Source organism: Mercenaria mercenaria, chromosome 18 (assembly GCF_021730395.1).
Source record: "Mercenaria mercenaria strain notata chromosome 18, MADL_Memer_1, whole genome shotgun sequence".
Taxonomy (NCBI): Eukaryota; Metazoa; Mollusca; class Bivalvia; order Venerida; family Veneridae; genus Mercenaria; species Mercenaria mercenaria.
This window is the reverse complement of record NC_069378.1, coordinates 43391378-43415564: the sequence shown is the minus strand read 5'-3', so window position 1 is coordinate 43415564 and position 24187 is coordinate 43391378. Positions and strand designations below refer to the sequence as shown.

The 24187-nt window shown below is 35.7% G+C and overlaps 2 protein-coding genes across 15 annotated transcripts in view; one reads left to right on the top strand and one right to left on the bottom strand.

Annotated features, from left to right (window-relative positions):
- The window catches only part of LOC123538149 (uncharacterized), a 73082-nt gene extending 56405 nt beyond the window's left edge, over positions 1-16677 (top strand). For 3 of the 4 annotated variants that reach the window (XM_053530374.1, XM_053530372.1, XM_053530373.1), the window contains exon 2: positions 3186-16677. In XM_053530374.1, coding sequence (XP_053386349.1) covers positions 3186-9527 — 6342 coding nt within the window. In that variant the 3' untranslated portion in view covers positions 9528-16677. The remainder of the gene's footprint in view (positions 1-3185) is intronic. The other variant, XR_008368404.1, reaches the window with a different exon arrangement.
- Positions 16678-20793: 4116 nt separating this feature from the next.
- LOC123538762 (uncharacterized) overlaps positions 20794-24187 on the bottom strand; it is a 197351-nt gene continuing 193957 nt past the window's right edge. For all 11 annotated transcript variants that reach the window (XM_053530356.1, XM_053530360.1, XM_053530357.1 and 8 more), the window contains one exon: positions 20794-23391. In XM_053530356.1, the coding sequence (XP_053386331.1) occupies positions 23305-23391 (87 nt within the window). In that variant the 3' untranslated portion in view covers positions 20794-23304. The remainder of the gene's footprint in view (positions 23392-24187) is intronic.

Here is a 24187-nt window from a genome sequence, read left to right as displayed (position 1 = left end):
GTAGCTCAAATGTCAATTTAAATGTCATAAGTAAATGTAGGTGACAAAGTATACGACTTGACTTTGCGTCAGTATGAAAGGAGAATGTTAGAAAAATTGCCAGCCTTGAATGTTAGATAAAATAGATTTGTGATGGACAGAAGTTGCTTCCTTTTTTTTCTCATAATTATGAGAAACACAAGTTACATGGGAGAATTATGGTTTATGACATGTAGTAATAGAGGACTTAAAAATGTATTTTGTTGTGGCTATTTCATCAGCAGAAGATTGTGAAAGAGACACTGTTGTAAGTTATATATTTTATTCTTTTCTTTGTTCTGTTGATAGGGTAAATATTTCCTTGTTTTATTTGCACTTTTATGAAATATTCCCACATTGCATGACTTTAGACATTGAGGTAAATATAAGTAATACTAGCGATTAAATGAACATTATGTATAATAATGAAATTAGTTACATGTGAAACAAGCAAAAAAATACAACTGGCTTTTAACCCATATTAGCCTGCTGGCGGCAAGTGATTCTACCTTTGCGACCAGTGCAGACCAAGATCAGCCAGCACATTCGTGCAGTCTGATCATGGTCTGCACTATTCGCTATTCAGTCAGAAATTTTCAGTGAACACCCCCTCGAATAATAAATGGTATTGCCCAGAATGAATGATGGACCAGTCCATTTTAGAAATTTAGCAGGCTAAGGGTTAAAATCGTGAAATTTAATTGAAGGGAATGCTGGTGTTAACAGTAGTTAGAACCATTCCTGTTTCCCCTGTTTGTAATGGCAGACTGCTGATAATGGGGTCACACATTTGATCCCCATTAACACACTGTTTTAACTTGTAAGAAGTCAATTTTCAACTAAAGTGATATCCTATATTAATGATGAGATTGTAAACATTTAATTTTTACAGTCATTTTTCCAAACAATCTTGGAAAACTCCATACTGCAAGTTATAAAATAATTCTTGCTGAATTTTGAAATTGTTTCTATGGAAACATAGTACATATATTGCTATGAAATCCTCTATATCAAGACTATCTGTGAACTAAATATTTAAACAAGAAAGATCAAGCTTCAGGGTATTTTTTCTATTTTGTATGTTATATTATGTTTTAATAGGTAGATTATTGAAATATTTACAACTTTGTTATGAGCAGTTGTTGGTTAGGTCACATTGCCAAAAGTACTAGTTTTCTATGGAAGTCTGTTGATATGAGGGGAGCAGTGGTCTAGTAGGTACACTGTTGGGTGCTCAGCAAGAGCATCCTGGGTTGGAGTCTTGTTGGGATGATAACTCCACTTTCTCAAATGATACCAGCTCTGGGTTGACTCAGTAGTGGCAACCTTCATCACCATCAAGCTCAGATAAATTAAGCCCCTACTGAGCAGAATAGGGGGAACACAGATCCTGTGGGTTGGTGTGGTTGGAAGTTTAATCTGTGGGCGATGTGTATTTGATGCGGAGCAGTTGCCAGTTTAATTTTGTTCTATAATGTATTTGTTTCTTTAAGCTTAAGCAGGTATTGTCCAACTGTCTTCTTCATTACAGCAATCTCATATGACTGGAGGAGAGACCCTGTATATGAGAGGTAACTCCAGTCCCTGGTCGCTGTTCAGGGTGAATTTTGATGGCTTCTATGGTACACACTGATTTGGTTAACTTACAGCAGGCTATAGGATAGCTGTAATACTCTGCTAAACGCAAAATAAACAAAAAAAAAAACAAATTAATATAATAATAAAGAAATCTAAAGATATAATATAGTAATACTTATTTTTGAAAAAAAAAAATCTTAGAAAATCTTAATACTAAGTACTTTAAAGTTATTAAAAAAAAAAAATGCAAAATGCTTTGAAAAAGTTGCTTGAAATTGTTTGTAGTGGACATGATAATGTCTTTAGCAATAAATCTGAAATGGAGGGCCTGCTGTGAGAAATGCAATTAATTAGAGTACCTGGGTAGCAAATACCTTCCACAGATGTACATTATATATAAGGATGCCATGAGAAAACCAACATAGTGGCTTTTCGACCAGCATGGATCCAGACCAGCCTGCGCATCTGCGCAGTCTGGTCAGAATCCATGCTGTTCGCTTTCAAAGCCTATTACAATTAGAGAAACCGTTAGCGAACAGCATGGATCCTGACCAGACTGCGCGGATGCGCAGGCTTGTCTGGATCCATGCTGGTCGCAAATCCACTATGTTGGTTTTCTCATGGCACGGCTCATATAAGGATACCAAAGCGGAAGGCCACTAAGTACTGCAAAATTATTGATACTCGAGGGAGAAAAATTTTTATGTGGATTTTGTTGGTGGTTAGAAATCACAAAATTCTGTCAAAAGAGTCAAAACAAACAAAGAAAAATATCATTTTCGTTTTATCTTAATACTTTGAAATCAGTGGATTTAAAGCCCCTTGTTTGAAAATAATTGAATTTAAGCTCTAAGGAAATAGCACTTTGGCCAACACCACCGAATTTTATGCCAGCGAAATTAAACGATTTCACAGTATCCTATGCATCTCCCACGAGTGTTGGAATTTCTCCAGGTACACATTGTCTACCTCTTCCCCGATTTTATCTTATAGATCATCTGCAAAACTCAGTGATCCAAAGTGTTTTCTGAGTAACTGTATAGTGTATTAGACATACCCTCTGGTGCATTATGGGAAGTGTTTCTTGCAGATAAAATAATATTATGGTGCTTCGAAAATTTTGTTTAGTTGTTTTGTTATAAGATGTTGGAAAGTGCTGGAGAAGATTTCGATATTTATTATTTCTATGGAAATGTTTTATAGGTAATATAAGTAATCTTATATTTAAATCTGCTGAAATTTATTACTGTGATTATTTAAAGGTACATTTTCAGACAGGTGCATTAAGTTTAGAATTACAAAAATATTATTTCAAAAATACACAGGGGTGCAAGGATGAATTTCTTGAAATCGGCAAAAATCAGACATAGTGTTGAAAGAAATAAACACTTCACTAAATAGTGTAATTTTTGGTTAGATATGTATAATTTAGAGGATTGGTATAATAACAGGTAAGGGGGACCCATGTAAAGTTATACCATTGGTAGATTCTGAAAGTAAAGTATGAAAAAATAAGGTGTATCATTCTTAGATATTGTCATGATGAAGTGAAAAAGCTAGCAGTTAATTTTTTTCTGTTGTATTTCCAGAGCGCTGATGAGAAGCTGCGAAGCTTAAGCCACAAGGGACATAACTCCAGCAAGACCAACTCAAACACTTATTGCGGAGCTCAGAATGGTCAGTCTGGCTCACCAGGTGGAGCTCCTTTGACCCCTTCGAGGTCAGAGGCTCCTGATGTACCACCACCACCTATACCTCATGTGACAACCAATCAGATTCAGCAGAATCAGTCACATGACCCAAAGCCTCATCATGAATCAGCCAATCAAATTAGATCAAGTGTAATACTAGAAACAACTGAAACTGAAATTCCTCCACCAATTTATCCAAAACCACACATAATACAGATGGCTGAAAGAAGGTTTCAACGTTCAAATAGGAAGAGTGGAACTCAAGAAGAAAGTGCATTGTTGAAAAAGAGGTCGCGTAGTGAAGGGCCTCATGGCCGGAGAAAACTTAGAAATTCAATGCACGAGACATCAAATAAAGTGAGTCAAAATAAATCGACATCAAATGGAAGACATTCGATGTATTCGGGACATTTATCAGATGACAATAATGTAGAAATGCTTTCTGGGAGTGATTCACCAGATTCTGACATTGCTGATCAGAGGTGGACGAAAAATCCCCTTATGGTCAGAAAATCTCGTAAAAGTGACAGAACTTCAAAAACAGACAAAAGAAGGTCTGTTCATAATGTTGAAAATAGAAATGGTAATGAGCAAAGTGGACCAAATTCATACCAGATTTCACAAAACAGGGACTTTTTTATTCATCCAAGGAAACCCGATAGTTTACAAGGTCCGAGTCAAAAAGCGAAATTTCAAAGAATGGAAGAAAATCGTAAAAAGCGGATAGATATGGCAGTCACCAGTGACGAAGAGTGTTCACCGCAGTTACGAATATCGCGATTGCGTCAACGGGCAATGATGAGTTCTAACTTGGACGATAATCAAAGATACGAAGGAAATATAAATATTGTGCCTGTTCGGGATGAAACTTCAGCTAAAGCATTTCAGGATTTTCAGAACGGAATATCTCAGTTTGATAAAAGTGGACGGAATAGAGTTTCTCAATATGACGAAAACAGACAGAGTAAATATGATGAAAATTATAATGTAAATGGTAAATTCTGTAATGAATATACTAGGCAACAAGGAGTGAAACACAATAAGTTGCCAAACGTTCTTCCAGAATTTCTTCCCGAGAACAGAGCTCCGGCAAATATGGCAAATAGAGGTTACCATAGTACTAATATTGATCATGTGACTAAAAATGTTGCCAGTCAGAATCAAAATATACAGTCTGTGCAACCTAAACAAGAAAAGCAAACGCGACAACGTGGAGTAAAATTGTCAAGTGAATCGCCAAAGTTACGTAGCTTTAATGAAGTAAAAGCGAACCAGCCTACACAGTTGAAAAAGGCTGACCAAAAAATTGAACTTAACCCAAGATCACCAAATAGTTCTAGTGACTCGTTAGATGATTTGATTGAATCAAATATACAGTATCTGGAAAGTGAAATTGAAAGCGGCAAATTAAAACGTCAGTCGGGTAATTATTCAAACTATTCGCAGGAAAAAGTTGCACAGAGACAAGTTATACGAGAACCTTATAGAACAAAACCAGGGCAAGATGAATTTAGGTCAAGGTTGCAAGATCCGAGAACTTTTGTGTCAAATAAACTAATGTCAACAGTAACAAAAGTTGAACCAAAAGTTGTTCAAAAATCCACAGTGTTTCAGCAATCAAGTAGTCCCTATTCTAGTCAGTTTGCAAATTCTAGACAAACGTCATCATCTACGGTTGAACATAGGAACAAGCCATATTCAGGTTCTGCGACATACAGTCCACACATGCAAAGAAAAACTTATGACATTAATGAAGATCTGTCAAAATCAGACAGTCATCTGAATGCATTAAACACAAACTACGCTCCCACACAGACACCCTTCCAACCAACTAAAAGCTATGCACCATATCCAGTTCTAAATAAACTAACTGGAAATATTACGTACATTCAACCAGCCGACAATATTGAAGAGCAAATGCAAGCATCTGAAAATGGAACGGTCCCGGTTATTGATTCTGGAATGTTTTCTGATGTTGAATATAACATTGAAGTTTCCGAGAGGATTAAAAAGTGGGAGAAAAAATTGACTCCCGGTGAGCTTGAAGAAAGACATACTGTTTTGAATACGATAAAAGAATATGAGTCTTTCAGTGATAGTAATCAGAAAGATTCAGTACCTGATACTCCGGTTGAGGTTCGCAGAGAACTATGGCAGTTAATGAGTCCTACAAGTAATAGTGGTGTCGGAAAATTATCGGTTAATTTAACACGTTCCACCTCTTCTGTATCAGATTCTAATATGCAAGAGCCGTCAAGTGCCACATACTTTGAACCGAAAGTTGTTTCCTCAGAAACAAATTTACATAGAATCTTTCGCGTTGTTAATGAGCCTAAATCAAGACGGACAGTGGCAAAATCTGCCATGAGGGTCAAACCGTCAACTGAGTCAGATGATACTATAAATGCTCAAAGCAGACACAGAAAACCTGCTGAAGTATCAACACATACGCAAAGTTTGAGTAACGTAACATTAAGTGAATCTGAAATTGGGTCAAATATGCAGCAGTCATGGCCCCCCATGGCTGTTGACTCTGACAGTGGGATTAGAAAATCATGGAGGATGTCCCGATATGAAGATGAAATAAATGAACTGAAAGAACTAGTTTCCGATAATTTTCGTGACATAAGAAAGCGTTTTGATTCAGATATGAGTGAAACAGATACAAAACGTGCATCACCAGTATTCCGGGAGCCACAAATACAGGTTCCAGTGTCTGTACCAATAACAGAGCAGACGTCATCTGGAACCTCAAAATTAACATTGAATATTCAGCCGGTTACACCAACCAATTCAAGATCGCCTGTAACAATCCGACGTAAACTTTCCGACCAAAGGAAAGAAAATACCCCACCTGTTTCACCGTGTGTTCCCCTCACACCAAAGAATGAAAGAAAAGTGCCTATCTACAGAAATGTTCCCATAGAAACCAAGTCAGTCTCAATTGCTGCCCCACCTCCCCAAAAGCGGGCAACAATTCCAGATATGAAGCAGCCTTCTGCAGCAGACGCAAAATTAACACCAGATGTGTGGTCTCCAAACATGGAAAGCAGAAAAGGACTTGTTAGTATGGAAAGGGTAAAAGCACGTACACTGCAAACAATCCCATTTTCGGAAGATCCTGTGTGGAAAGAAATTGAGGGGCTTGCAACTTTCGAAAAACCAGACGACATTTCAAAGGAAGTGAATTTTGATGAAATTGATGAACTTTTAAAACTTGCAACTGGTGGAGTGGATAATTTAAAAGCCAAATCAAAACCAAACACAGAGTTTGACAGCCAGATGAAAAGATTAACAAGTTCTGATACTTTCTTAACACCAAGTTCTGCACAACCTAACAAATTAATGACTCGGAGCTACACGCCAACCACCCACATGCAAGTGCCCAAAGAGAAGCACCGTGCAATGTCCGATTCAACATATCCCCCACCTCATTCAAACAAACATATCTTTACTCCACCAACAATTCAGCCACTGAAACTTAATTCAAAACCAAGTAAAAAATCAAGTACAAGTGCCCTAGATGAAGTTCTGGAAGATATACGCGCAACACTACAGAAGAAACCGTTGAGTCCAAAACTAATGAAAAACTTGGACACTTCAGAGTCTAATTCCTCTGCTAATCCATCGTTGCAGTCTCCACTGACAAAGTCATCAAAGTCTTTTATCTTTCCAAAAGATATAAAGAGAGCAAAGACAGAAACTGTGCCAGAAAATGTTGATGCTGTAAAATCCTCCACCGCAACACCAGGGTACGACAACACAAATGAGTCCTGGAAACCTCCACAAAATGAAATTCCACCTCAAGCTCTACAACAGCTTGCCAATGCGTCTTATATTGATCCAGAGTTTACACAATTTCCTTACATTATCAATGGAAATTATCATCTGGATCCAAAATTGTTATCTGAAAAGTTAAAAAGCACAGGATTGGCTCATGATTCTTCAGATGAACTCTTGGCCAATAGAAATAAAGCTTTCTCAGACTTACCAGCCAATCATCAGGGGTTAAATGTGATTAAAACCCAGCCAGCCAATCAGATTAACAGACCAGAAACTGTTAACCAATCAAATCCAGTCACTCATGAGCTTGACCAATCAGTTGATGACTTAAGATCTTTAGCACAAGAAGTTGAACACAAGTTGAGTCAAATAAAATCACGAATAGTATCAGCAGATGAAGATAGGTTAGACAGTATATTGTTAGCATTAAGAAAGTTTGCACCAATGACTGAACAGAAGTTTTTCAATGTGAAATTTACACCAAATTATGAATCGGAAAAAGCTAGGAGGAGCAAATTGGAAGATGCGTTATATGAACTTGAAAAAATGTATGAAAGTTTAGATTTAGACGATAAATCATTGATGGAACGGGCCTCTAGGAGGGAAGAAAGTATTGGATATGAAAATATGCAAGGAATTAAAAGTAGTACGCAAAATAGTTCTAAACCAAATATTCCTGACAAATCAGAATCTGTAGAAATGCGAAGGGGTGTACCTGATGGAAGTAAAATTCTCCGTAGATCACAGATTGATGAAATTGAAAGACAAACACAAAATGAATTTGAAGACATAACTAAGTCTTTTCAAGTGCTTTTGGATGAAGTAACAAAACAGTGTCGAACTGTAGCACAGAGGTCATCAAGATATTCTTCCTCAGATTCGAACTTGTTCTCACCCACTTCATCCATTCAGCAATATTCCAGTCAGCGGCCACTGGATGAAATACGGCAGGAACCACCGAGACAACAGCTTAAGTTAGAAACGCAGTCACAACGTACAGTTCAGGACAGTTACAATACTGCCATTAAGGAACTTGAATCATTTGCTACAGGAACTACAAAGCCAGCTGGAACTAAAGCAGTCCAGAGTGTAATGTATTTAAATTTGGACAAATCAAAACCGTCTGTTGAAAAGGCGAATGAGAATCAACGAAATGCTAATCTAGTTTCACCAACTAGGAACCTTGATATACAAATTCAGTCAAAAACAGTTTTTCCCAATAAAAATACATCTAATGTATCAAAAACATCGACGGGGTCCGGTTCAAGCAAATTTGTTTCCATGGCAACTGAATTTTTTAAACCGGCTGTAGCAAAACCTGTTACAAAAGACACATCTGGTGGTGAGGTAAAGGGTGTCAATAAAAGTTCAGTGTCACTGCAAGTGGAATTGAATGATGCAAAGCCACAAGTTCGTGGTGCAGGAAGGTTTCGAAAACGTGGAAATGCTGAGCACCGGAAATCTATGCCAGCAATAACTAGAAATGTTGAGACACAGACTGTTGAAACACAAACAGAATCTCCACCAACTGTTTCAGAAATGAAAGAAAAGTTTGAACAATATCGCAAAGCTTCCCTCCAAGAAATGTCGAGCGATAGTTCACCAGATTTTAAAACGAATCGTGAAACAAAAAATATAGCATCAGTTGGTGTTGGAAATGATGTTGATCTAAGCTCTAGTGATGATGATGATGTACCTTTGACAAAGTCTAAAATGAGGCGTTCATTAAGTTGTCCTGACATTGTTGCACTTTTAGAAGAATTTAATAGAAAAGAAAAGGAAAAAGAGAAAAAATTAGCAAAAGTTGATAAAACAAATGCAAAGAAAGGGACAAAAAGTACGACTCCAAAATTGGTAAAACAAAGACATGAGAATAAATTAAGATTTAGGTCATTGCATAAAGATGATACTAAAGTGAAACAAGCTGACATTAGTGCCTCAGTGACGTCTGATGACGGGTTTGAAACACCTAAGAGTAAACCTCCAGTTTACCCTGTGTGGAAATATCCAGGACAAGTAGAAAGTCAGAAAGTTGAAAGTGTAAAAAAAGGTGAACAAAGAAAACACGCTTTTGCATCTGAAAGGGACTTCACTAAAACTGCTTCAGACACTGAACAAGATAGAGTGTTTTTAAGAACAAGTGACCAAGGTGCTACGGGATCAGATGAAAGAGTGATTCGCCGACGATCAAGGTCATTTGGCGGTGAGCAGCAAGATCCGGATGAAAGACCGAAGAGTTTTCATGAGCTTGTAGCAACATTTGAACAAAATCCACAACGGAGAGAAAAAATACGAACAAGTGGTTTGAGAAAATGTGTGTCAGAAGATTCAATGTTTACGGACTTAATATTGCAGAAGATTTATCATTCAGAGTCAGATCTTTTTACAGACGACAAAGGGCATAGGCTGTCAGGATCTGGGTTAAAACTTGCTCTTGAAATGAAACTTAAAAATTAATGGTAACTCAAATCTATTTCATAATGCCATAATATTTTTAAGTAAACTAGGAATTAGCTACACATTTCTTACAGAGTGTACACGTTTTGTTAGTTATACGTTCCTACATGTATCAGTATTCTGTCTTGTAATATTCTGTATTGTAATAATCTTGTTCACTGTCATGTTTTTATTTTTTTATACATTGATAGAGATTAGTGTAATGGATGGACTTTAAAATTTGAATGTTTCATATGATTTTCAAAATTTTTCATACTTTCTGTCCAAATTCATTATGTTCAGAATTAACAATGAGACCATTGTAAATTAATTGCTAGATTTTCATCCAAAATTTACTCTGAAAGAGGGAGGGATTATCAGGGAGAATTTTCTTTTTAATTTTTTTATTTTATTTTTCTAAAATATATATCTGATTATAAAAACTGATTAAAAAGCTGAAAAATGGCAAAAAAAAAGAAGAGTAGAAGAAAAATATGGTATGCAGAAGACATTGATTTATTCAAAATTATGCTAACATTTTTTTTTTTCTTTGAAGGCATTAACACAAAGGGCAGGAGGTGACAAGAATCTAGTAATTAATTCATTATGGCCTAGGTGAACTTTTGCAGCTGAGAAAAAATGCATACTAACAATTAATTGATTTTCCGGCTGTTGCTAAAATTAGTTCGGCATGTGGTAAAAGACATTGTGCATTGTGGGAAAGCATAATTAATCAGTCATAACGGAGATATTTTTGTTTGGCCTTGACGTAAAGATGCTGACATTTTTCCAGAGGAAAAATTGACTGAATCTTATTCCCTGGGATTTTTTTTTTCATCTTAAAGGCCTGATGACATTTTTTCTTTTGTTTGATTTTAAAAGCTACGAAAATGTAATTTCCAAGGTTCAATTTTTAAACTGCTGTCATCTTCCTAAATGAAATTTAATTGCATTGAATATGTATTAATTATTATACAGCGTACTAGCAGTATTGAAGAAAATTGTGATACGGAAAGAAGTGCATTCTGGTTTAATTTGTAGAAATCCTAGATTTTACTGATGTATGAAATGCTGAACACTATAAAATATATGTATTTGAGACAAAATCTTGTTGCAATTGATACAAAGTGGCCAGTGTTAATATTTCATTTGAAATTTTTTGTTTATGTTTGTTCCTACTTACATATATCAGTTTTCTTCATTAAGAGGGAAGTAACTTCAGAAGGTTGTTTTTACATTGACATTTTTTATTGCCCCCCCCCCAACCCCCCTCCCCCGGCTGAGGCTTAAAATTTTCTTATAAAAGGTTTACTGTATCTATATAAAAATAACCATGCAGCCAGGGAGCCGGGAGCCAGGCTAGGTTATTGTATGACTGTGTAGTTTATATGAACTATAAAGTGAATAGATTATGGTCAAAATTATTATGATACATTGCATTAGAGGCCTTTCTGGCTGAATGGTTAAGGTGACTGACGTCCCTCACTGCTGTAGGTCTAGAATTCTTCCTTGTGAGCAAGCCATCCAGATGGCTTTCAGAAATATTAGGTGTTTTTAGCCAGGTACCTGCCCATGATGAAATAATGCTGGGGGAGGGGGTAAATGAGGGGTCTTACTTTGAAAGTCATCGTGTGACATGTAATGCTGCAGTTGTGGCACAATCATGTGTATTGTAAATATGGTTAACTAAAAAATGTGATGGGCAGCCCAAATTATGATATTTCAGATTTGAAATTCCAAAATGTCGAGTGCTGTTTCAGTGCGAATGTAAAAAATTAATGGCGTTTAAAATGTGTTCGCTGGAAAAATGTCTGGTCCAAAGCATTTTCATTTTAGAACATTTTCAGTTTGATTTAGTAACTCTCTTTCAGCTAAAGGTCTACAGGCTTATATTTACCTGTTTACATTATGTTTTATAAACTCATAATCTAAGCATCTGTTAGAGAGAATAGAGGAGTATTTATAGATTCAAAACATTTTTTACAGGTAGTGCTGATATTTTGCCAAGGAGGTCTATGTAACAAGTGTCTACATAGATTGTGTGTGATTTTTTTAGATGTTTGTAACTCCAAATTATTTTAACAGGCCAGTATTTGTGTATTTTGTAGCATTTTGACACCTTAGAATCTTTATTCTTTACAATTATCTCATTTATTTTTTTTACGTCTGCTGTCAGATTAAAGAAAAGGGAGGTAACTCTTACAGCTTTTTCCTCCTAGAAGACTCCCTTTGTGACATGCATGTATGGAATCCTGGGATTGGCAAAATTAATTAATAAATTTAGAATATGACAAAAAACTGTTTCTTTGCAAAGATGAGTTGACAAACATGCAATAAATAACAAAAGCTGTTGAAAACAATTAGTAGTAATGGAGGTCTCTAATAATATCTTCAGTTGGTGGTTGTTTTCGAGAACAGTACTCTAGAAAAGTACAGTGAAAAGATACTGCATTACATTTCTGAGCAAAATAAAAATACTGCCAAAGTACAGATTTTGTGCCAAATTGTAAAAATCATGTGCCAAAATATATTTTTGTCTTTTTTTTTTCAAAATCAGTTTTATTTGATATCTTGTATGTTTATAAATTTCACTGTGACTCTTCTGCAAATAGATGTGCATTAATAAAAATGCAAATTTTTAATGTTATAGGAGGCTTAGACTCATAAAAGGACGGTTGCCATTGGCTGTAATTTCAAAATTGTGCTAGGAACCAGCCAATCATATGGGTCAAAGTTTTAAAACTTAGAACTTGGAAACCAGTCTCAGAATGCAATGTTGTCATTGGATACCACAGAACCAGCCAATCATATGCCTTGAGTTTTGTGACTGGTCTCCTAACTCAAATTTTTTAACCTTGAACTTCGGTAAATATATTTAATTTCACATAGAAATGACCTAGTCCATTGTATTTTTTATTTATCATAATTAAACTATATAAGTTATTTTAATCATTATTTCCTCATTATAGGTTGTGATCAAATATAATATTGTAGTTATTGTATTATAATTTATTTTAATACCCTAATATATTATTTATTACCTGACAGTATGTTGAAACATTGGTTTTAAGGCGATGGACCAATAATGATAATCAGTAATTTCTGTTAATACATTATGCAAGTAGCGTTTGAGAATAGCAGTGGAATGGAAATGGCTGATTATCATTATGGGTGCAGTACCTTAAAAAGAGTGAATATACTTCTACAGTGACACCTTAGTAGAGCAGTCCCACTGGGATGACAGAAATATGTTTGCTGCTTTGATGTTGTTCTGCAGTAAAGTGAAAAAGTGGTCTTTGTTGACAGGTGGTCACACAACACAGGTAAATTCACACCTGTGTTTCAGTGGGATGAGAAAATAGTGGCCTTTATAAACAGGTTTTATAGTAGTTGCCTTTATTCAGAGTTGGTCTTTATTCACAGGTTACCTTTATTCAAAGGTGGCCTTTAGCACAGGTTTGACTGTTAAGAAGTTTTGCTTTAGACAGGTTGATTTAGCGAGACTTATGCCAAATGGTAAGTGAAATAATTGTCTTTCTAGGGAGGAATTCGCTCTATTGAGGTGTTATTAATAGAGGTGTATGACACATACTTAACTCGGTTATAGTTGTACATTAATATGGAATAATCTTCATTAAGGTTGTTCTGCATGTTAGCTATACTGAAAGTCACTTTTCTGAAAGAATAAGGCCTGGGTCCATTGTGCAGGAACATAAATTATATCATTTTGACTGATAAAATTTTGTAAGTCCAGTCAAAATCAAGCACAGAATCCTTTCATATTTTATCAAAATCCTGAAGTTTTAAAAAATCAAAGTTTATTCAAATTCTACAGTGTGCGAAAATATATGATCAGGATGTGCAGAACTACCTTAAATTAAAAAAAAAAACACACAAAAAAAAATGGGTTGTTTTTCAGTCCAAGAATAATTCTTATGATCTATACAGTTAAGTTTTTTTTTGTTTTGGTGTACATGTAGTTATTGAGTGTTTTATCATTTTAGTGTATAAGTATGTAAGTGTTTTATGTAATTTAGTTTCTTATGTTACTCTTGAGTGAACAGTCGTATATTTTGTTATTACCAATATTGTTAAGTGTTATGTATAACTAAGTGTTCTGATATTTGAGTGTACTTGTGTTTTGCTTTCATGTTTACGAGTGTTTTAAGTTACTGAGTGTTCTATTGAATTAATTTGAGTGTACATGTATTTTGCTTTTAATTATATAATAAGCTTTTTTGTTTTACCAGGAATATTTATTTTTGTACACCGCTTGATTATTGACACAAAGTTTTGTTTGTCAGATATTTTTTAATATCAGCTCTTTGTTCATAACTTTGCTACTTGATTTGTGCAATAAACATTATATACTGTGCCAAAGAATATGTAAATAGATTTTAACTTAAAGAAAATAAGAATGTACATTTTTTCGGTTAGGCACCATTTTGCAAAGGTGCCTAGGGTGCCGCACCATTTTGCAAAGGTGCCTAGGGTGCCGCACCATTTTGCAAAGGTGCTTAGGGTGCCAAATGTATGACCTATTAACTTTTTCGACTAATTTTAGTCTAGGTCATTGGTTGATTTCTCTTTTTGTCATGTTTATAATTGAGCCGCGCCATGAGAAAACCAACATAGTGGCTTTGCGACCAGCATGGATCCAGACCAGCCTGCACATCCGCGCAAGTCTGGTCAGGATCCATGCTGTTCGCTAACAATTTCTCCAATTCCAATAGGTTTTCAAAGCGAACAGCATGGATCCTGACCAGACTGCGCAAATGCGCAGGCTGGTCTGGATCCATGCTGGTCGCAAAGCCACTATGTTGGTTTTCTCATGGCAGGGCTCATATGATTTGTATTGAGCTGGAAAGTTTGCTGATGAAGCCTTTTATAGGTGTAAATGGGATGAAGATTTAAAGAGCTTTTGTGAACCTGAGAAAAGGGCTATAAAAATGAGTTTGGAGACCAGTCTCAGATTTCCAGCATTTGATTGGTTGATTACAAATTCAAAATTGAAATTGACCAATGACAGGGAAGCATTCTGAGACTGGTCTCTACTAGTAAACTAATTTTGTATAACTTTGGACCCTGTTCACATATTGTATAGGGTACTTTACACACTGATAATATATGGTGTACCTTGCACACTGATAATGTATGGTGTATTTTACACACTGAAAAGGTATGGACGCGGGCTTAGCGCAAAACGGTTGTAACTTATATGAAACAAAGAAGGAGTTACAACCCTTTTGCGCTAAGGCCGCGTGGTGTACTTTACAAACAGATAATTTATGGTGTATTTTACACACAGATAATATATCAAAGACATGTACTTTACACACTGATAATGTATGGTGTATTTTACACATAGATAGTATATATGGTGTACTTTGTACACTGATAATGTATGGTGTATTTTACACACTGAAAATGTACAGTGTACTTTACAAACAGATAATGTATGGTGTATTTTACACACAGGTAATATATCATGTACTTTACACACTGATAATGTATGGTGTACTTTACACACTGATAAAATATGGTGTATTTTACACACAGATAATATATGGTGTGCTTTACACACTGATAATGTATGGTGTATTTTACATACAAATAATGTATAGACTACTTTACACACAGATAATGTATGATGTATTTTACAGACATAATATATGGTGTACTTTACACACAGATAATGTATGGTGTATTTTACACACAGATAGTATATGGTGTACTTTACACACTGATAATGTATAGTGAACTTTACACACTGATAATGTATGGTGTATTTTAAGAAAGATGTGCAGGAGACTTGTTTTTGAATCTGTTACCAGTTATTGTGCATGCCTCCGGTTATCGGAACGTCTTGCGGCATGCCAATAACCAGTTATTGTGCACGCCTCTGGTTATTGGGACGTCACATGGCATGCCAATAACCAGTTATTGTGCACACTTCTGGTTATCGGAACATCTTGTGGCATGTCAATAACCAGTTATTTTGCACACTTCTGGTTATTGGGACTTCACATGGCATGCCAGTAACCAGTTATTGTGCACACTTCTGGTTATCTGAACATCTTGCAGCATGCCAATCACCAGTTATTGTGCACACTTCTGGTTATCAGAACATCATGTGGCATGCAAATAACCAGTTATTGTGCCACTTCTGGTTATCTGAACATCTTGCAGCATGCCAATCACCAGTTATTGTGCACACTTCTGGTTATCAGAACATCTTGTGGCATGCAAATAACCAGTTATTGTGCACACTTCTGGTTATCTGAACATCTTGCAGCATGCCAATCACCAGTTATTGTGCACACTTCTGGTTATCGGAACATCTTGTGGCATGCCAGTAACCAGTTATTGTGCACACTTCTGGTTATCGGAATGTCTTGCAGCATGCCAATATCCAGCTATTGTGCACACTTCTGGTTATTGGAACGTCTTGCAGCATGCCAATATCCAGTTATTGTGCACACTTCTGGTTGTCGGAACGTCTTGCAGCATGCCAATATCCAGTTATTGTGCACACTTCTGGTTATCGGAACGTCTTGCAGCATGCCAATATCCAGTTATTGTGCACACCTCTGGTTATCGGTACGTCTTGTGGCATGCCGATAACAAGTTTTTATGCACGCCACTGGTTATCGGAACATCTTGCGGCATGCCAATAACCAGTTATTGTACACACTTCTAGGTATTTTCTAGAGGTACAGGATTTTGTCCAGTACAGATTTATAACTTTTTATAGTAAGGTATGTAGGAAGGGTAAATATGGATTGAGAACTTGTATGTGTTTTGAAATAGCAAACTCTCAAATATTTCACTTTCGAAAACTGCAGTTACGGTAAGCCATCTGAAATTGGGGCTTACTTTGTGCAGTGATCCAGGGACACGTAAAAATGTGATTCAAACATTTGAAGTTTTTATATCATGTGACTTTGTATATAATTATACTTGGATAATAGCTTTTTTCGTAGATGAAATTAATAAGTCGTAATATGTCATAACTAATTATGGCCTTTTGTTATTTATATCAAAGTTATTTTGTATAGTATGCCAGCTAGCTAATGTTGTATAAATTTCATAAATCGTAGATTATTTTAATGTGTAATCTAATAATGACAAAATGTATATGCAATGAAGCAAAATAAAATATAAAACTCGATTGTTTTGGTGAGTTTGTTTTGTTGTCAGTATGGTTTTTAGCTCACCAGAACTATGTTCAAGGTGAGCTATTAGTATAGGCGGATGGTCCGTCGTCCGTCATCCTGCATCCTATGTCAAAATTTTTACTTAATCGTATTCTTTGAAACTACTGGTCAGAATTACACCAAACTTGGTCAGTAGCATCCTGGAATAGTTTGTTCAAACTGTTCACCCTGGCCCCTTTTAGGGGCTGCCAGAACTCAATATAACAAGAGTGCCAGAATGTCACAATATATGCCCGTCACAGCAAATTTCTTTACTCTAGCACCTGTATTTGCAAATGGAATTTTAATTTTGTGGTTGTTTAGTAATCATTGTAAGTCTTTTGTTTTTCTAAGTCCAAAAAAAGCTCCTTACCAGGTAGAGATACCTTAAAATACACCTAAAATTTGAAAGTAACATCTATGTTGTACCACAGAAAAGTGGTCTTGTTTTTTCCCTACGGTCAGTTATAAAAAAGTTACAATATAAGTTATTTATAGTAACAACTAAGGGAAGATAATCTTAAAAAAAATGTAAGTCCACACAAAAATCTTTACCAGGTAGAGATTGGTCAAAATACACCTCATAATTGGATGTAGCATGCATGTTGTACTACAGAAAAGTGGTCTCGAGTTTTCCCTACGACTAGTAATGAAAAAGTTACAATATAAGCTATTTATAGTAACAACAAAGGGAAGTAATTCTAAAGAAGGGAACTGCGCATGACACTTCGTCTCATGATGGTGTATAATTGTGCCAAGTTACATCAAAATCCCTCCATGCATGAAGAAGAAATGCTTCGGACAAAGTCATTCTTGTATCTGACCTTTGGCCTCTAAGTGTGACCTTGACCTTTGACCTAGGGACCTGGTTCTTGCGCATGACACTCCGCCTCGTGGTGGTGAACATTTGTGCAAAGTTATATCAAAATCCCTCTATGCATGAAGAAGAAATGCTCCGGACAAGGTTTTCATTCTTGTATCCTTTGACCTCTAAGTGTGACCTTGACCTTAGACCTAGGGACCTGATTCTTGCGCCTGACACTCCGCCTCATGGTGGTGAACATTTGTGCAAAGTTATATCAAAATCCCTCCATGCATGAAGAAGATATGCTCCGGACAAAGTTTTCTTTCTTGTATCCTTTGACCTCTAAGTGTGACCTTGACCTTAGAACTAGGGACCTGGTTCTTGCGCATGACACTCTGTCTCATGATGATGAACAATCGTGCCAACTTTCATCAAAATCCCTCCATGCATGAAGAAGATATGCTCCGGACAAAGTCATTCTTGAATTTGACCTTTGACCTCTAAGGTTGACCTTGACCTTAGACCTAGGGACCTGGTTTTTGAGCATGACACTCCGTCTCATGATGGTGAACAACTGTGCCAAGTTTCATCAAAATCCCTTCATGCATGTAGAAGATATGCTCTGGACAAAGTCTGTGGACGCCGCCCGCCCGCCAGGGGCGTTCCCATAATACGTCCCATTTTTCAAACGGGCGTATAAAAAGCTTTAAGAACTTTTTCTGATGAATCACTGGATGGATCTTCATCAAACTTGGCCTGTAGCATCATTATAAGGTCCTCCAAATTGGGGCACTTGGCCCTTTTTAAGGGCCACTAACGCTAAGATTTGAAATACCTTTATACGATTTCTTCTCCTGAACTGCTTGATGGACCTTCATCATGCCTTTGAATGACTTCTTCTCTTGAACTGCTTGATGGACTAACTTGGTCTGTAGCATCTTTGTAAGGTCCGTTAACAAATTTGTTCAATTGGAGACACTTGGCTACTTTTAGGGGCTGCAGGAGTTAGAAATATTTTAACTAAGTTCTTCTCCTTAATTCCTGAATGGGTCTTCATCAAACCTTGTCTGGAGCATCATTATTAGGTCCTTTACCATGTTTGTTCTTAAAGTCCTTTACCATGTTTGTTCAGTATTCGGGGCACTTGACCCCTTTTAAGGGCCACTAGAGCTTAAGATAGAAATACCTTTAACCCTTACCCTGCTAAATTTTTATAATGAACTTGTCCATCTTCCAATTTGGACAGTACCATTAACTGTTAAAAGAGGTGCTTACCAAAAAGATACTGACTAAATGGCGAACAGTGCAGGTCACGATCAGACTGCATGGATGTGCAGGCTGATCATGATCTACACTGTTCGTAAAGGCAGAACCAATTATGCCCACCATGGTAAGAGTTAAAGTACTTCTTTTCATGAACCACTTGATGGATCTTCATCAAACTTGGTCTGTAACATTATTACAAGATCTTGTGTCAAATGGGGGCACTTGAGCCCTTTAAGGGGCCACTCGAGTTAAAACAGAAGTACCTGTTAATGATTTCTTCTGATGGTTGTGTGTTTTTTGGTGCATATAAACAATTTTATAAAACTTTTAATGAAGAGCTTAAAGGGTTTTCACCAAACCTAGTTAGAAGCAAAGTCAGATGGTTAAGGTTTTCTTTAGGTGAGCGACTTAGACCAATTCTTGTTTGTATGTGTTATCAAGTTATTTGATATTGTTCTGTACATGGTGTGCCGTAAAACCCAAATAAATAAATAAAATAAATTGTTCTGTACAATATGGCGAGATCTCTGGACAAGTACCCATTCAAAAACGCATATTGGAGCAAACAGGTTAGTTTATTATGTTTTTTTAATGGTTACGAGTCCAAATATAATTTATATTCTTCTAGACGATTTGACAAGATGTCAAAAAGTTTCCACCTCATTTATGTGAAGAAGTTGCTAGGTATTTGTGTGTTATCATGTAATATTTGGTTACCTGGGTAGGTTCACTGATGGAATTGTCACTAACATACTGCTGAAAAACGGCATTTTAAAATTTTGCAGTCATTACATACATTCTATGGAAATTGTTTTTATTTTTTTTCACATCCATTTTGTAATTTAACAACTTGTCTACTATGCTAAAATTTCTGACCAGTTTCTCCCCTTGGTAAGGGATTGCAGACTATGGACCATTTCAGCTGTAACCACAGTTCAAACCTTCAATCTGCAGATCAGAGTCCAGCATTACCCTTGCACCAAGTTGCCTACTGTAAGAAGTTACTGTCTTTCTATGATAAAATGGAGCTTTAGTTGAGTACATAAATTTCAAACTAGAGTTGCTTTTGAGAAAAGCGCATGTCTCCCACAACTGCCTAATCATCTGAATAGTAGTATACAAGTCAACCATGCACCAAGACCTCAACTTTCTTATCAGACTTTCAGTGCTTTGTCAACAACCAGTTACAAGGGCCATAATTCCGAAGTGCCTCTGCCGATTTGGCTAGTTATCGAACTTGGCCGAGGACTTATTGGCAAACACATTTTGTTCAAGTTTGGTGAAGATCAGATGAGAAATGTCCGACTTAAAAAGAGTGCAGACAACATCTGTGACAGACACAGACAGGAGTAAATCAATATGTCTCCCACACCACTGTGTGGTGGGAGACAATAACTAATATGGCAGACCTACACCTAAGTAAGTTGCACAACCTTGGATCATTTAATATGGAAAACTTTCCAGCTTTCAATGGTGGTGAGAAAATCCCATTTTATTTCATGTGGAACCACTGACCTTCCATACTCCAGCTGGATGACCGTCACATGACAATGAGAGCAGGGTTCTATATTACAGTCGTTAAAGGGCAAGTGATACAATACTATGACATTACTTAACCATGGATGCCAACAGGAAATTGACCCTGATCACATCAGGAAGTAACAAGGCAGTCTGAAAGATAGCTATATCCCTTGCCGGTGTTATAGATAGTGAAAGGGTTGATGGTATTGGGTGGAAACATTGACATTGTTAAGTATATTTTATAGCCCATGTACGACAACATCAATGAATCAAGGGGTTTAGGAGATACAGAGTGGACGGGAAATGGAAGGCTCACCACTTTGACCTTGAGCCAACATGGCTGACTCGTGAGTTCTGCACATCGTCTTGATGAGGTGATCATTTGACAAAAGTTTTATTAAAATCCTTCAAGAGGTTTAGGAGATACAGAGCAGACACCAAATGTTACAGAAGGACGGAAGGAGTGGTGGGGGATAAATAAAAGACTAACACAACAGCATATGATGGCATTTAATTTATTCATGGAAGATATATAATGATATAACATTTGCTAATTCAAAGCACTGACGCGGTTCTTTATAACTGTACAAAATTCTAATACATATTTACAATATGGTACAGGTCTAACTCAAAATTCTTTAACTCGGGAACTTTTCTACAGTATTCATACAATTTATTTACACAATCTTTGTACAATTCATGTACAGCTTTTATTTATACAGAACTACACGTTTCTATGCATGTTACAGAAAACAGTACACGTTTATGAACACAATATATGTTGTTAAAGCTGTTACAAATTCTACATGCATATATATTAAACACAACTTATTAAAAATATATTTCAACAACAAATCACACAAAATTCTAATAAATTAAGCAAACAAACAAAATCTTTCGATCATTTTTAACAATTTTACAGGTAACAGAAACACTATACACAATTAATATCACATGATTTCATGATATTTACAATTTCATAACACAGCCATGTAAAAACTGAATAAGAAACAGAATCTTCTGTTATCAAATTGAATTCCATTTGTATAATACTGTTTGTTATTTCTACTTAATTCTGGATATTCTACCTCTCCTAATTTTTAACAAACTCTGTTGAAGTTTTGACGATACGGGTGAACGTTTCATTTTCTGAGAAACACGTGTTTCATAATACATGAAATAATAGTATTTAAAGGACACTTTTAATTTCTAAACAAAGTTCTAAAACAAACTTGAAAGGTCTTTTATTAACTTCAATCATATGTTCTCTAAACGTAGTATGATCTTACAACAAATTCATTAAGAACAAACACATAAATACTTGATCATAAAAATCTCTTGAAAATAGTTTAGCAGTATGTAAATGCAACAACGCAATATTTATTCAAAATCGCTTCCATGATATGTCTAAAAATTTTCAAATGATATAATGGAAAGAGGGAAACTGAAAAAAAAAATAGAAGTAAAATATTTCATTCTATTGATATCAAATTTGTACAAGGCAGCAAAAAAGGTTATCACAGGCAAGTCTAGGTTTCTATGCAACACTAAAACTACTATATGCAAATTTCATATAAAATATATTCTATGTTTGAAACTTACCGTCTTAAGGTTAGTGTTACCAAAATATGTTTTTACCGATTTCTAAAAATTGTCTATTTTAATTTTATTTTAAAATGAAAAAAAAAAATGATGTAAAAAGTTTCAGCAGAATAGTTTGTATGCAAAGCAGCACTTTATTGTTGACAGCGATAAAATATGTAGGTCAAATAAATAAATAAGGTGGCGTAAAAATATATATGAGGCCAGAAATAGAATAACTTATTCCAGATTATTGTAAATCATTTTTTCTTTATTTTTTAGGTACAGGAATTTATTCTGCATAAATGCATAAAAATTAAGACATATTTTGTCAGTAATGTAAGTAAATCTTACCATTTCTCATATTAGTAAAACAAATATATATAGCACATGTATATTTTTTATGAGACATTGAATGTATTATGTGTTAACATACAAACTGAATGGAAATCAAACATGTATTCAAAATATGCATGTTGAGCACAAGTGTGTAATATGCACATATTAACACACATCACAATACATGTAGCGGAACCAGCTTAATTGGATGAAAAAGGACTAGTTTTTCAAAAATATACATGTCATAAAAATATTGCCTTTTCGTTATTTTAAAAAACAACAACAGCATAATTGTGATGTTTATGAGCATATTTTGGCATTTTTCCAAATGAGAATATATTTAATCTGTGAGTGCTTTCAGTCTTCAATGAATAGGCTAAATAACAAACACAAAAAAACTGGAACTGTCACCTACAGTTTGTGCTAGGGACGGGGTTTACAAAATCATCATCTCTGTGCAAAAATGGTTAACTGCTTCTTTATGTCAATTCAGTTAATCACTTTTTGCGCCAAGGTGACAATATAACACACATTTTAGCTGCTGTGAAAGTCTAAATTTTACTGCCATTTTGACACGGGCTGCTGTGCAAAGCTACATTTTTCTGCCATTTTAAGATGTTTCTTTCCTAAGAGTTTTCTTGCACTAAATTATCAATATCTTGTCTTATCAGGGGAAGTAACGCTGGGGATTTCTCTATGCATTATATTGCAAAGGTTTCAAAGTCAATTTTATTGCACTGAGATACTTGTTTATTCACTTGAATTGTTAGCAATTTTCTATCCACAAGCCAAGAAATGGTAGCAACTTAATGCAGATATAACATTTCTTGGTTTCATTTTCACCATGTGTCTAAATAATTCTGACATAAAACCAACATTTTTTAGTTTAGTCCATACACCAGCTTAGGTACTAACAAATTTCTATACTTGTCACAAAACATGGTGAATAGATAATTTTCACAGTCCTCATTAAACATGGTAGTCCTCATTAAACATGATATTTAGTATTTCAAAGCCCTCATTAAACATGGTGTTTACTTTTCACGGTCCTCACTAAACAGTATGTCACAGTCCTCATTAAACAGTGTGTTTAGAAAAGTTCCACTTGCTGCTTGAGCTTCTGCTGTTTCCAGCCAGGTAAGGCATAAAACTCTTCTCTAGTCATCTCCAGCACCGCCTGAAATACAACAATAAGGATGGTAAAGACCTTTGATCTTGTTTTAGTAATAAAGGTTGAGCTGTCACATTTTCACAGATACATGTAAACCTTTAAACCATTAATATTCAATGGGGATGAACTTTGTTACTTCTTGATTGAGTCAATCCTAGAAACTTAATCTCAAGAACAACTAAATTCTCCTTCAGTTTATGTTCAAAAGCTAAAATCCACAGTCACAAAATTTCATTCCCACAAAATTGTATGATTTTACAGTATTTCAATCACGCACCTGTGTAACAAAACAAATCTCAGCCCTGACCAATATTCAAACCTAGAATCTCTCAAACCTAAGGCAGAAACTCTACCATGTGTCTATAAAAACTAGCGATATTGCACCATTATACTCTGGTGAACTACATACACCCTCACCTTAATTTTGAAGTTCATTCTAAAATTCCGCAAGTTAGAATTTTTTCGGCATGTCAGTTCATATCTACTTGTGGATTAATTACACTGGGTAAAAATGTTACACACTAAAAATATTTCAGCTCAGTCAAGATGGTGGTGGTGGTGGGGGGGGGGGGTGTTAATGTAACATTGACATAATTTTATGTTGTTACATGATGACTTTCAAGCTAAGACCCTAGGAGCCCTTTTGGGTATTATTTTAGGCACATGTGTGCACCTGGATAGAACCATTGAAAGCCAGCTGGATAGCTTCCATACATAGAATTCTATAAACAAGGTTTTGAAATCAGTGGTGAGGGGCAAGTGATTCCAAGTCTGCAACCTTAACCGCTCAGCCACTGAATCC